We start from the raw sequence: 12500 nt of genomic DNA, 5'->3' as shown, positions 1-12500 counted from the left end.
GCACAACTTCTTTCTCTTAAACACTCATCTGTCCATTCTCTCTACCTCCGGAGAGAGGGAGGCAGTGGTGCACCATGGGATGAGTTCAGAACAGGCCAGAACTAGCATAGCACCCTTACAGAACAGGCCAGAACTAGCATAGCACCCTTACATAACAGGACATACAGTACACACAGAGCAGGAAGATGAAGGCTTTGACAGACAGACATCATGACCGGGAGATCTTTTGTAGATAGATACCAGAGCATTGCAGACTGAATAACTATATCATTAACCCTGACCGTCTTGTGCTTTCACTGCTGTTACTTGATTCAGCTAAGACAACGCTAACTACGATTAGGAGGGGAGAACTCACCAGTCTAGGTGTCTACTTGGTCAGGAGTGTATTGTGGCAGTGCTCATGGTTACCAGGTTGACTAGAGGGTAGGTTAGTACACTAAACAAGAATAACAGGAACTGTGTACTAGTAACTACGTGGTCTAGCAGCTAACCTGGCAGCTCATACGTGTTGGTTTCTAGGTAGACAAGCAGGTATAGGTACTAGTTACCAGACACACTTAAACCTTCTAAACTAGCAGTGAGGTACTAGTTACCAGGTGACTTCCTGCTAGCGTGGAGGTCAGTCAGAAGACTGTGCTCAGTCTCTGTGGTCCCTACAGGAGAGACAGACAGACCGTCTCTGTGTTCCCTACAGGAGAGACAGACAGACTGTCTCTGTGTTCCCTACAGGAGAGACAGACAGACAGGCAGCATGGCGACGGTCACCAGGCACGGCTCCCCGCCCACTTCCTCTGTCCCCGGCGTTGCGGCGCAGTGGCGTCCACGCTCGTGTCCCTGTCTTCTGATTGGATGTCTCCGGTGAGTCACGAGCAGGAGGGGCGGAGCCGAGTCCCTCCCTCTTCCCCGATCAAGAAAGCTTCTCCTCAGCAGACGGCGCCCAACCGTCGCCCCCGGCGACGCCCGTCACCGCCTGCCGTCAGAAGAAAGGGTCTCTGTCAGTGATCGTTTCTACGGAGACGGAGGAAACAGCCTGAGAGTTGACCAAGTGACGTGTGTGATCAGGGACAGAGCTGATGTCCAGAAACAAACGTCTGTCCCCTGTGGGAGGGGAGGGGCCCAGTGTGTCTACCTGTCTCACTGCCCTGTGGGAGGGGAGGGGCCCAGTGTGTCTACCTGTCTCACTGCCCTGTGGGAGGGGAGGGGCCCAGTGTGTCTACCTGTCTCACTGCCCTGTGGGAGGGGAGGGGCCCAGTGTGTCTACCTGTCTCACTGCCCTGTGGGAGGGGAGGGGCCCAGTGTGTCTACCTGTCTCACTGCCCTGTGGGAGGGGAGGGGCCCAGTGTGTCTACCTGTCTCACTGCCCTGTGTAGGTCTGCTCCTAGTGTTTGTAGACCAAAAGGGGAGAGAGACCGATGCTGTACCTGTGTGTGACTGGACCAGCCTATAGGAGAGACCGATGCTGTACCTGTGTGTGACTGGACCAGCCTATAGGAGAGACCGATGCTGTACCTGTGTGTGACTGGACCAGCCTATAGGAGAGACCGATGCTGTACCTGTGTGTGACTGGACCAGCCTATAGGAGAGACCGATGCTGTACCTGTGTGTGACTGGACCAGCCTATAGGAGAGACCGATGCTGTACCTGTGTGTGACTGGACCAGCCTATAGGAGAGACCGATGCTGTACCTGTGTGTGACTGGAGCAGCCTATAGGAGCGGCCGATGCTGTACCTGTGTGTGACTGGACCAGCCTATAGGAGCGGGCGATGCTGTACCTGTGTGTGACTGGACCAGCCTATAGGAGCGGGCGATGCTGTACCTGTGTCTGACTGGACCAGCCTATAGGAGCGGCCGATGCTGTACCTGTGTCTGACTGGAGCAGCCTATAGGAGCGGCCGATGCTGTACCTGTGTCTGACTGGACCAGCCTATAGGAGCGGCCGATGCTGTACCTGTGTCTGACTGGACCAGCCTATAGGAGCGACCGATGCTGTACCTGTGTGTGACTGGACCAGCCTATAGGAGCGGCCGATGCTGTACCTGTGTGTGACTGGAGCAGTGGAGCCGTAGGAGTGGAGCAGCTGGGTGCTGGCCACCTCCAGGTTCCAGTCGAACATCTCCAGGATCTTCAGACAGTCCGACCTGGGCCTCAGACCCAGACAGAACAGCTGCTCCACCTGGGGGGCGGGGGGGGGGGGTCAGGTATTTGTGTGCACACAAGGAACATCAGCCCCCAGTGCGTTCACAGCCCCTCACCTTGAGGTGGTGCACGGCTTTCTGCACGTTCCAGCTGTGGTTCTGCAGCGCTGCCTGGCATTCCTCCATGGTCACCCCGTGGACCGCCTCCTGCACCTGGAGCCAGCATCACAATCACATCACAATCACATTCACAATCACATCACATCACAATCACAATCACAATCACATTCACAATCACATCACATCACAATCACAATCACAATCACAATCACATCACAATCACATCACATCACAATCACAATCACATCACAATCACATTCACAATCACATCACATCACATCACAATCACAATCACATTCACAATCACATCACATCACAATCACAATCACAATCACAATCACATCACATCACAATCACATCACCATCACATCACAATCACATCACATCACATCACATCACAATCACAATCACAATCACATCACAATCACAATCACAATCACAATCACAATCACATCACAATCACAATCACAATCACAATCACATCACAATCACAATCACAATCACAATCACATCACATCACAATCACAATAAAAATCACAATCACATTCACAATCATATGACAATCACCATCACAATCACATGTATTTTGTCTAGGTCAGTTTTTCACACATACTAGGAGTTTGTTCTGGACTGCTGGTGCACATCACTAATTAATAGACCCCAATAGACAGGGTGCAAGGACAGGACAGGACAGTGTGTGTGTGTGTGTGTGTGTGTGTGTGTGTGTGTGTGTGTGTGTGTGTGTGTGTGTGTGTGTGTATATATACACACATGCAATGTGTTTATGTAGGTGCAATGTGTTTTTATACAATATATGTGCTTTGTACGGTACAGGAGTGTGTAGTAGTGATCCACAATACAATCCAAGGTCAAGTGCGTAGAGAGTAACCCTGGACTCACACGTATGCGTTGCTAGGCTTTGCTTCAACGCTTGACGATGGGCCTGACGCTCGCAACAACAACCAATCACATTGTCTAAAACGTCTTTTTTGGAAAACCATGGAGGACAATATCAACGATATGACAAATACAAAACTACACGACTAGCATATCAGTAGCCTAATGTCACTGACCCAAAACTATTTAGAAAGTTAACTGCAACAACTGCTTAAGGTGCATCATTGTTGTTTCTGGTAAAAGCTAGGTTTGGACACAGCTAACAGCCATTCGGCTAACTTGAGCTAGCTAGCGTTAGGTATTATCGAATGGTTAATGCCAGCTGTGTGGTGGCACTCAAATGATGGTGGCTAGCGAGTAGAGCAGCAGGTTCTGCTGGATTTTCCTCTGGCTGCAACATCATTGAAACGTGAGAATCAGCTAGTATTTGCAATCTAAATATAATGTTACCCCTTATGTGCAATATAAAGAAACATTGATGAACGTTAGCTAGCTAGCAAGCAAGCCGTATAGCCTGTCATGTAGCTAGCAACAACCAGCGATCTATCAAAACAAGTGAAGAGGGGGGTATTTTGATAAACTGACTATATTTCGAGAATCTACATAGGTACTTTCTCGCCTGAATTTTTTTTATAAGTGACATAGTACCCATCGTACAGACAAAATTACAACAGTTGAGTAATGGCGGCGGATGAGATGCATGAACAGCCTGTGACATCAGCGGCTCATGAATGAAACCCATTGGCTAGCGGCTGCGGTAACGCTTCAAAAAGTTGAAGTTTTCTCAACTATCAACACAAGCTACGCGAGCAACGCGAAACAACTGAACCACAACGCAACAACAATTCCGTTCGGCAACGCATGATGCTGCTCCATTCAAAGTGAACGAGAAGTGTCAAAGTTGAAGCCTGAGACGCATACGTGTGAGTCCAGCGTAAGAGGGGAGAGTCAGAGGGGGAGAGTCAGAGGGGGAGAGAGTCAGAGAGGAGAGAGAGTCAGAGGGGAGAGTCAGAGGAGAGAGAGGCAGAGGGGAGAGTCAGAGGGGAGAGAGTCAGAGGAGAGAGAGTCAGAGGAGAGAGAGTCAGAGGAGAGAGAGTCAGAGGAGAGAGAGTCAGAGGGGAGAGAGTCAGAGGAGAGAGAGTCAGAGGAGAGAGAGTCAGAGAGGAGAGAGAGTCAGAGGAGAGAGAGTCAGAGGGGAGAGTCAGAGGGGAGAGAGTCAGAGAGGAGAGAGAGTCAGAGGAGAGAGAGAGTCAGAGGAGAGAGAGTCAGAGGGGAGAGAGTCAGAGGGGAGAGAGTCAGAGGGGAGAGAGTCAGAGGGGAGAGAGTCAGAGGGGAGAGTCAGAGGGGAGAGAGTCAGAGGGGAGAGAGAGTCAGAGGACAGAGAGTCAGAGGAGAGAGAGTCAGAGGAGAGAGAGAGTCAGAGGAGAGAGAGTCAGAGGAGAGAGAGAGTCAGGGGAGAGAGAGTCAGAGGAGAGAGTCAGAGGAGAGAGAGTCAGAGGAGAGAGAGAGTCAGAGGGGAGAGAGTCAGAGGAGAGAGAGTCAGAGGAGAGAGAGTCAGAGGAGAGAGAGAGTCAGGGGAGAGAGAGTCAGAGGAGAGAGAGTCAGAGGAGAGAGTCAGAGGGGAGAGAGTCAGAGGGGGAGAGAGTCAGAGGGGAGAGAGTCAGAGGAGAGAGAGTCAGAGGAGAGAGAGTCAGAGGGAAGAGAGTCAGAGAGGGGAGAGAGTCAGAGGAGAGAGAGTCAGAGGGGAGAGAGTCAGAGGGGAGAGAGTCAGAGGGGAGAGAGTCAGAGAGGAGAGAGAGTCAGAGAGGGAAGAGAGTCAGAGAGGGGAGAGAGTCAGAGGGGAGAGAGTCAGAGGGGAGAGAGTCAGAGGGGAGAGAGTCAGAGGAGAGAGAGTCAGAGGAGAGAGAGTCAGAGAGGAGAGAGAGTCAGAGGAGAGAGAGTCAGAGGGGAGAGAGTCAGAGGAGAGAGTCAGAGGGGAGAGAGTCAGAGGGGAGAGAGTCAGAGGGGAGAGAGTCAGAGAGGAGAGAGAGTCAGAGGGGAGAGAGTCAGAGGGGAGAGAGTCAGAGGGGAGAGAGTCAGAGGGAGAGAGTCAGAGGGGAGAGAGTCAGAGGAGAGAAAGTCAGAGGGGAGAGAGTCAGAGAGGAGAGAGAGTCAGAGGGGAGAGAGTGAGGGGAGAGTCAGAGAGGAGAGAGAGTCAGAGGGGAGAGAGTCAGAGGGGAGAGAGTCAGAGGAGAGAGAGAGTCAGAGGAGAGAGTCAGAGGGGAGAGTCAGAGGGGAGAGAGTCAGAGGGAGAGAGTCAGAGGAGAGAGAGTCAGAGGAGAGAGTCAGAGGAGAGAGAGACAGAGGGGAGAGAGAGTCAGAGGGGAGAGAGTCAGAGGGGAGAGAGTCAGAGGAGAGAGAGTCAGAGGGGAGAGAGAGAGTCAGAGGAGAGAGAGAGTCAGATGGGAGAGAGTCAGAGGGGAGAGAGTCAGAGAGGAGAGTCAGAGGGAGAGAGTCAGAGGAGAGAGAGTCAGAGGGGAGAGAGTCAGAGGAGAGAGAGTCAGAGGAGAGAGTCAGAGGGAAGAGAGTCAGAGGGGAGAGAGTCAGAGGGGAGAGAGAGTCAGAGGAGAGAGTCAGAGGGGAGAGAGTCAGAGGGGAGAGAGTCAGAGGGGAGAGAGAGTCAGGGGAGAGAGAGTCAGAGGGGAGAGAGTCAGAGGAGAGAGAGTCAGAGGGGAGAGAGAGTCAGAGGGGAGAGAGAGTCAGAGGAGAGAGTCAGAGGGGAGAGTCAGAGGGGAGAGAGTCAGAGGGAGAGAGTCAGAGGAGAGAGAGTCAGAGGAGAGAGTCAGAGGAGAGAGAGACAGAGGGGAGAGAGAGTCAGAGGGGAGAGAGTCAGAGGGGAGAGAGTCAGAGGAGAGAGAGTCAGAGGGGAGAGAGTCAGAGGGAAGAGAGTCAGAGAGGAGAGAGAGTCAGAGGGGAGAGAGTCAGAGGGGAGAGAGTCAGAGGGGAGAGAGTCAGAGGGGAGAGAGTCAGAGGAGAGAGTCAGAGGGGGGAGAGTCAGAGGGAAGAGAGTCAGAGGGGAGAGAGTCAGAGGGGAGAGAGTCAGAGGAGAGAGAGTCAGAGGGGAGAGAGTCAGAGGGGGGAGAGTCAGAGGAGAGAGAGTCAGAGAGGAGAGAGAGTCAGAGGGAAGAGAGTCAGAGGGGAGAGAGTCAGAGGGGAGAGAGTCAGAGGGGAGAGAGAGTCAGAGAGGAGAGAGTCAGAGGAGAGAGAGTCAGAGGGGAGAGTCAGAGGGGAGAGAGTCAGAGAGGAGAGAGTCAGAGGGGAGAGAGTCAGAGGGGAGAGTCAGAGGAGAGAGAGTCAGAGGGGAGAGAGTCAGAGGGGAGAGAGTCAGAGGGGAGAGAGTCAGAGGGGAGAGAGTCAGAGGGGAGAGAGAGTCAGAGGGAGAGAGAGTCAGAGGGGAGAGAGTCAGAGGGGAGAGAGTCAGAGGGGAGAGAGAGTCAGAGGGGAGAGTCAGGGGGGAGAGAGTCAGAGGGGAGAGTCAGAGAGGAGAGTCAGAGGGGAGAGAGTCAGAGGGGGACATGGGCCTTGTTGATGAGGCTGGTAGCAGTCGGGAAGAAGCTGCTATTGTGGTGAGGGGTTGTGGTCCTGATGGACTGCAGCCTACTGCTGGAGGGGTGGTTCAAAGAGAGTTCCAGGGTGGAAGGGATTGGCCACGATCTGTCTTTCCTCTTCAGGGCCCTGGAGGGTTGGCAGGTTGCAGAGCGGATGATGCGCTGCAGTCTGGCCTTGTCTTTGGCTGTGGCAGCAGAGAACCAGGTGGTGATGGAGGAGGTGAGGATGGATTGGATGATGGAGGTGTAGAAGAGTACCATCATTGCCTTTGGCAGGGTCAGCATCCTCAGCTGCCTCAGGAAGTACATCTTCTGCTGTGTTTCTTGGTGAGGGAGCTGATGTTCAGCTCCACTTGAGGTCCCAGGAGATGATGGTGCCCAGGGAGTGGACTGGGGAGTCACCAGGGTGATGAAGGCGGGTTGGGGGGGCTGGGGCTGGGTTCTTCCTGAAGTCCACAACCATCTTCACTCTGTCCTAAGAGCATTGAGCTGCAGGTAACCTGGAGCTCCAGGTTTCTCCAGGGATGGTCAATCTCCCACCTGGATCTCCCTCCCATCTCCCTTGGGGATGAGCCCAATGAGGGTGGTGTCGTCCGCACATTTAAGGAGTTTGACCGACTGGTACCTGGAGGTGCAGCTGTCAGTACAGGAAGACCGCTTCCTGTCAGACAAGAAGTCGGTGATCCAGGTGGAGTCAGGCACATGCACCTGGGAGAGCTTGTCCTCCAGCCAGCCGGGGAGGATGGTGTTGAAGGCGGAGCTGAAGTCCAACAACAGGATCCTGGCGTAGGCGCCTGCGGAGTTCAAGTACTGGAGGATGAAATGGACGGCCATGTTTACTGCAACGTCCACAGACCTGTTGGCTCTGTACATTAGGTGAACTGCAGGGGTCCAGGACTGGGTCCGTGGTAAATCTGAGGTGGAGCAGAACAAGGCGCTCAAAAGCCTTCAATACTACGGAGGTCAGGGCGACGGGTCAATAGTCCGGTGACCCTTGCTTTCTTGGGGACGGGGATGATGGTGGAGGTCTTGAGCCAGGCTGGAACATGACATGTCTCTAGGGAGGTGTTGACGATGTCACTGAACACCGGAGACAGCTGATCAGCACAGAACCTCAGAATGGAGAGAGAAAGACGGAGTCTGGTCCAGCTGATTTGCTGTCCCTTTTTCTGTCCTTTGAACAGCCTATTTCCACCTTTCTCCAGGATGGCTGTGTTGCGGGGGTGTGGGGGGGGGGGGGGTGGAGGTCTTGGGCTGATGAATGGAGTCGCGGGGGTGACAGGAGAGTCCCATAGTCAATAGTTAACACACACACATACACACACAATCAGGTCAGAGCCAGCAACTGCCCTATGACGCCCCCTGCTGGCCAATGACTGCAAAGGAAGCACCGAAAACCAACAAAGAAAATTGTGATCAACAACCGAAAAAAAATAAAAGCCTCTAATAAAATCTATCCATGACTCACCATTTGAACCCTGTGGGCAGTGGTGGTTCCTGGCCCCTCGGTCCTGCTGGAGGGGGCCAGCGCCAGGGCTGCCAGCCCGTCTGCGCTCACCCTGGCCGGGCTGAGAGAGGCCTGCACACTGGGCTGGACCCCCATGCACCCGCCGCCTCCTCCACTCAGGCTGCTGTTGTTGTTGGAGGAGAAGTTGGCCTTCAGCTCCCCGGCCGGCCCCGGCCTCTGCCCCGCCTGGGCGTGGCCGCCCTGCCCCTGCCCCTGGGCGTGGTTGCTCCCCTGGGGCAGGCTCACCACCATGGGCCTGACGGTGGCCGTGTTGGCCGGCCTCCTCCCCTCCCCGCCGCGCCCGGCCGGGCCCTCCGCCTGGCGGAAGAAGCGCGCGTAGCGGTCCAGGTACGGCGGCCTCTCCGGGAGGAGGTAGTAGTGGGTGTTGCTGACCTTGCGCCCATCCCTCACGATGGGCAGGATGCAGGGCCCCCCCCTGGCCGGCGTGCCCCCCCCCCCTGGCCGGCGTGCCCCCCGGGGCCGGGGCCTGGATCACCTTGGGCGCGGCGTACTTGGGGTCCGGGGCGAAGCTGTGCGTGGTGGGCATGGGCTTCCCCGGGGAGGTGGAGAGGTAGGAGGGGTGGGGGGTGGAGGAGGGAGGTGGGGCGGCGGGGCTGACCGTGAGGCCCCTCTGCGGGGGGGATCCCAGCGCCAGGCCCGGGCCCAGGGGGCTGGGGGAGCGGGAGCCTGGCCGGGAGAGGGGGTCCCGGGGGGGGACCTGGGGCGGCCGGCCCCGGGGCTCATCTCCGCCGGAGGAGGAGGAGAGGGGGAGGGGGGTGGCAGGGGCCGGGGAGGAGGAGAGGGGGAGGGGGGGGGCAGGGGTCGGGGAGGAGAGGTCACCTGACCAGCGGACGGGGGTGTAGTCGCCCCGCTTGGCAGGCCGGGGCGGGATGGGGACGCGGGGGGGGATCTGGGGTTTGTCATCGGAGGCAGAGAGGACGATCCGGCGGTGGGGGTCCTGGGGCTGAAGGGAGGCCGGGGTTGGGGCCGGGGGAACATGCAGCCTCCTCATGCACTCCTGCTGGAGCTCCTGGAAGATCTCTGCGGACTGGGAGAAGGAGGAGGGCGCCTGAGGGGGGCAGGGCAGGAACAGGTTGTCCTCCAGACCTGGTCTGCCTGCTCCTCCAGGGGCCTCCTGCTCCTCCCGCTCCTCCAGACCTGGTCTGCCGGCTCCTCCAGGGGCCTCCTGCTCCTCCCGCTGCCGAGCAGAGAGGCCCTCTGCTGGGCTACCGAGCTCGCCGCCTCCCCCTGGCCGCTCCACACTGTTGATAGAGCTCACCTGGTATGGACATAGAAAAAAACATTTCATTATCCATCCATCCATCCACATCCATCCATCATCCATCCATCCATCCATCCATCCATCCATCCATCCATCCATCCATCCATCATCCATCCATCCATCCATCCATCCATCCATCCATCCATCATCCATCCATCCATCCATCCATCCATCCATCCATCATCCATCCATCCACATCAGAATTGTGAAGCTGTATTGAGTGTGTTACAGTAATAAATACTCATAAAGGCTGAACGACTTGGGTCTCCTGTGGAGTTTTGTATCAGAAATCAGAAATTACCAACATAATTGGCGAGCCAGCCAGGATCCTGCCTTTAGCTACCACTTAGACTTCCCAAGCAACATGTCGCTGCCCACAGTGTCGACACTTTACCAGAATGAGAGTGAAATCGTCTACAAAGGCGAGAATCGCTCTGAATCTACAGCTGACGGAATGTGAGGGCGGGTTGGAGGAAGAACGCGTTCCAATCTCAGATGGGAAATATTTTTCGCTTTTCTTTTTTATATGCTCTTGTTGCTTATTGTTGGGGCATCATTTCAAAAGTCCAATTGTATAACTGATAGAAACGTGATGAATGTGATAAATATGATGAACCCTATATGCGATGGTTTGAATGTTAACTCTATCGTGTTCGGCCCAGATATTTTGTTCTGTGAAGTGTGAGTAGCGCTAGCGAGCAGGGCGGGGCTCAGCTCAGGTGTGTGCAGGGGGAGGGTTCCTGTGGCGGCGCCCTACCTCCATGTCCTCCTCATCCTGCGCCACATCATCATAGGTAGGGGGCGGGGGCAGCGGCCGGGCGTCCCAGTCCACCACGGGCGTGGGGTGTAAGGGGCGGGGCAGCGCCTGCGACGGGCTCTGGGGGGGCGTCGTGTCCAGAATCGATTCCGCCTCCAACGCCATCTTAGCCAATGAGGGCAGCTGGATCTCCACCACGGGGGAGGGAGAGGGCGTGGCCTGAGGCGGAAGATTCTCCTCCCCAAAGTCTATGAGCGCCACCTCGCTGTTGGGGGTGTGGCCTGAGCCGGGAGGCCGGCCCCCCTGTCTGGAGGCGGAGACCCAGGCAGCGGGCCTCAGCTTCAGGCCTTTGATGGATCCTGGTTTCCGTAGTGACAGCCTCTTGAGGCCAGAGGAGGGCGGGTCTTCTTCATCTGCTACAGGGTCATAGCATGGCTCTGGACACACACACACACACACACACGCACACACACACGCACACACACACACACGCACACACACACACACACACACACACACGCACACACACACACACACACATACGCACACACACACACACACACCCTAGCATTAATTCAAGTTGTTAACTACTAGCTCCTCTCTGTAGTAGCGGAGCAGTGTTTGTTCTTTGGAGAGAGCGTGAGTCCCGGGGCTCGTCCAGTCAGAGGGCTCTGCAGCGCAGTCCACACACACACTACACACTACACACTACAGACTTCACACTATACACTACACACTATACACTATACACTACACACTATACACTACACACTACATACTACACACTATACACTACACACTATACACTACACACTACACACTACACACTAAACACTATACACTACACACTACACACTATACACTATACACTACACACTACACACACTACACACTACACACTATACACTACACACTACACACTACACACTATACACTACACACTACACACTACACACACTTCACACTATACACTACACACTATACACTACACACTACACACACTACACACTATACACTACACACTATACACTACACACTATACACTATACACTATACACTACACACTATACACTACACACTACACACTACATACTACACACTATACACTATACACACTACACACTATACACACTACACACTATACACTATACACTACACACTAAACACTACACACTACACACTATACACTACACCCACTATACACTACACACTACACACTACACACTATACACACTACACACTACACACTATACACACTATACACACTACACACTATACACTACACACTACACACTACACACTACACACTACACACTATACACTACACACACTATACACTACACACTACACACTATACACACTACACACTACACACTACACACTATACACACTACACACTATACACACTACACACTATACACACTACACACTATACACTACACACTACACACTACACACTATACACACTACACACTACACACTACACACTATACACACTATACACACTATACACTATACACTATACACTACACACTACACACTACACACACTACACACTATACACTACACACACTACACACTATACACTACATACTACACACTACACACACTACACACTACACACACTACACACTATACACTACACACACTACACACTACACACTACACACTATACACTACACACACTATACACTACACACTACACACACTACACACTATACACTACACACTATACACTACACACTATACACTACACACACTACACACTATACACTATACACTACACACTACACACTACACACTACACACTACACACTACACACTACACACTGCACACTACACACTACCCACACTACACACTACACACAACACACTACAGACTACACACTACACATTATACACTACACACTACACCATACACACTATACACTACACACACTACACACTATACAGACTACACACTACACATTATACACTACACACTACACCATACACACTATACATTACAGACTACACACACTACACTATACAGACTATACACTACACACACTACACATGATACACATTACAGACACTACACACTTTGCACACTACACACACTACACACTATGCACGGTACACACACTACACACACTACACACACAACACACTACGCACACTACACACACTTCACACAATACACATTATGCACACTATGCACTACACACTACACAC

General features: G+C 53.5%; 1 protein-coding gene across 1 annotated transcript in view; it reads right to left on the bottom strand.

Moving 5' to 3' along the window:
- Nucleotides 1–513: 513 nt before the first annotated feature.
- Nucleotides 514–12500, bottom strand: part of tnk2b (tyrosine kinase, non-receptor, 2b) — a gene marked incomplete at its 5' end in the record, with an annotated part of 58903 nt that continues 46916 nt past the window's right edge. Inside the window, 7 exon segments of the mRNA XM_084457877.1 lie at nucleotides 514–970; nucleotides 2038–2174; nucleotides 2254–2349; nucleotides 8209–8682; nucleotides 8684–9526; nucleotides 10287–10723; nucleotides 12328–12335. Of these exon segments, the coding sequence (XP_084314003.1) occupies nucleotides 964–970; nucleotides 2038–2174; nucleotides 2254–2349; nucleotides 8209–8682; nucleotides 8684–9526; nucleotides 10287–10723; nucleotides 12328–12335 (2002 nt within the window). The 3' untranslated portion in view covers nucleotides 514–963.

Source organism: Borostomias antarcticus, assembly GCF_949987555.1.
Source record: "Borostomias antarcticus genome assembly, chromosome: 24".
Classification (NCBI taxonomy): domain Eukaryota; kingdom Metazoa; phylum Chordata; class Actinopteri; order Stomiiformes; family Stomiidae; genus Borostomias; species Borostomias antarcticus.
The sequence above is the reverse complement of the archived record's forward strand: the minus strand, read 5'-3'. Positions and strand labels throughout refer to the sequence as shown.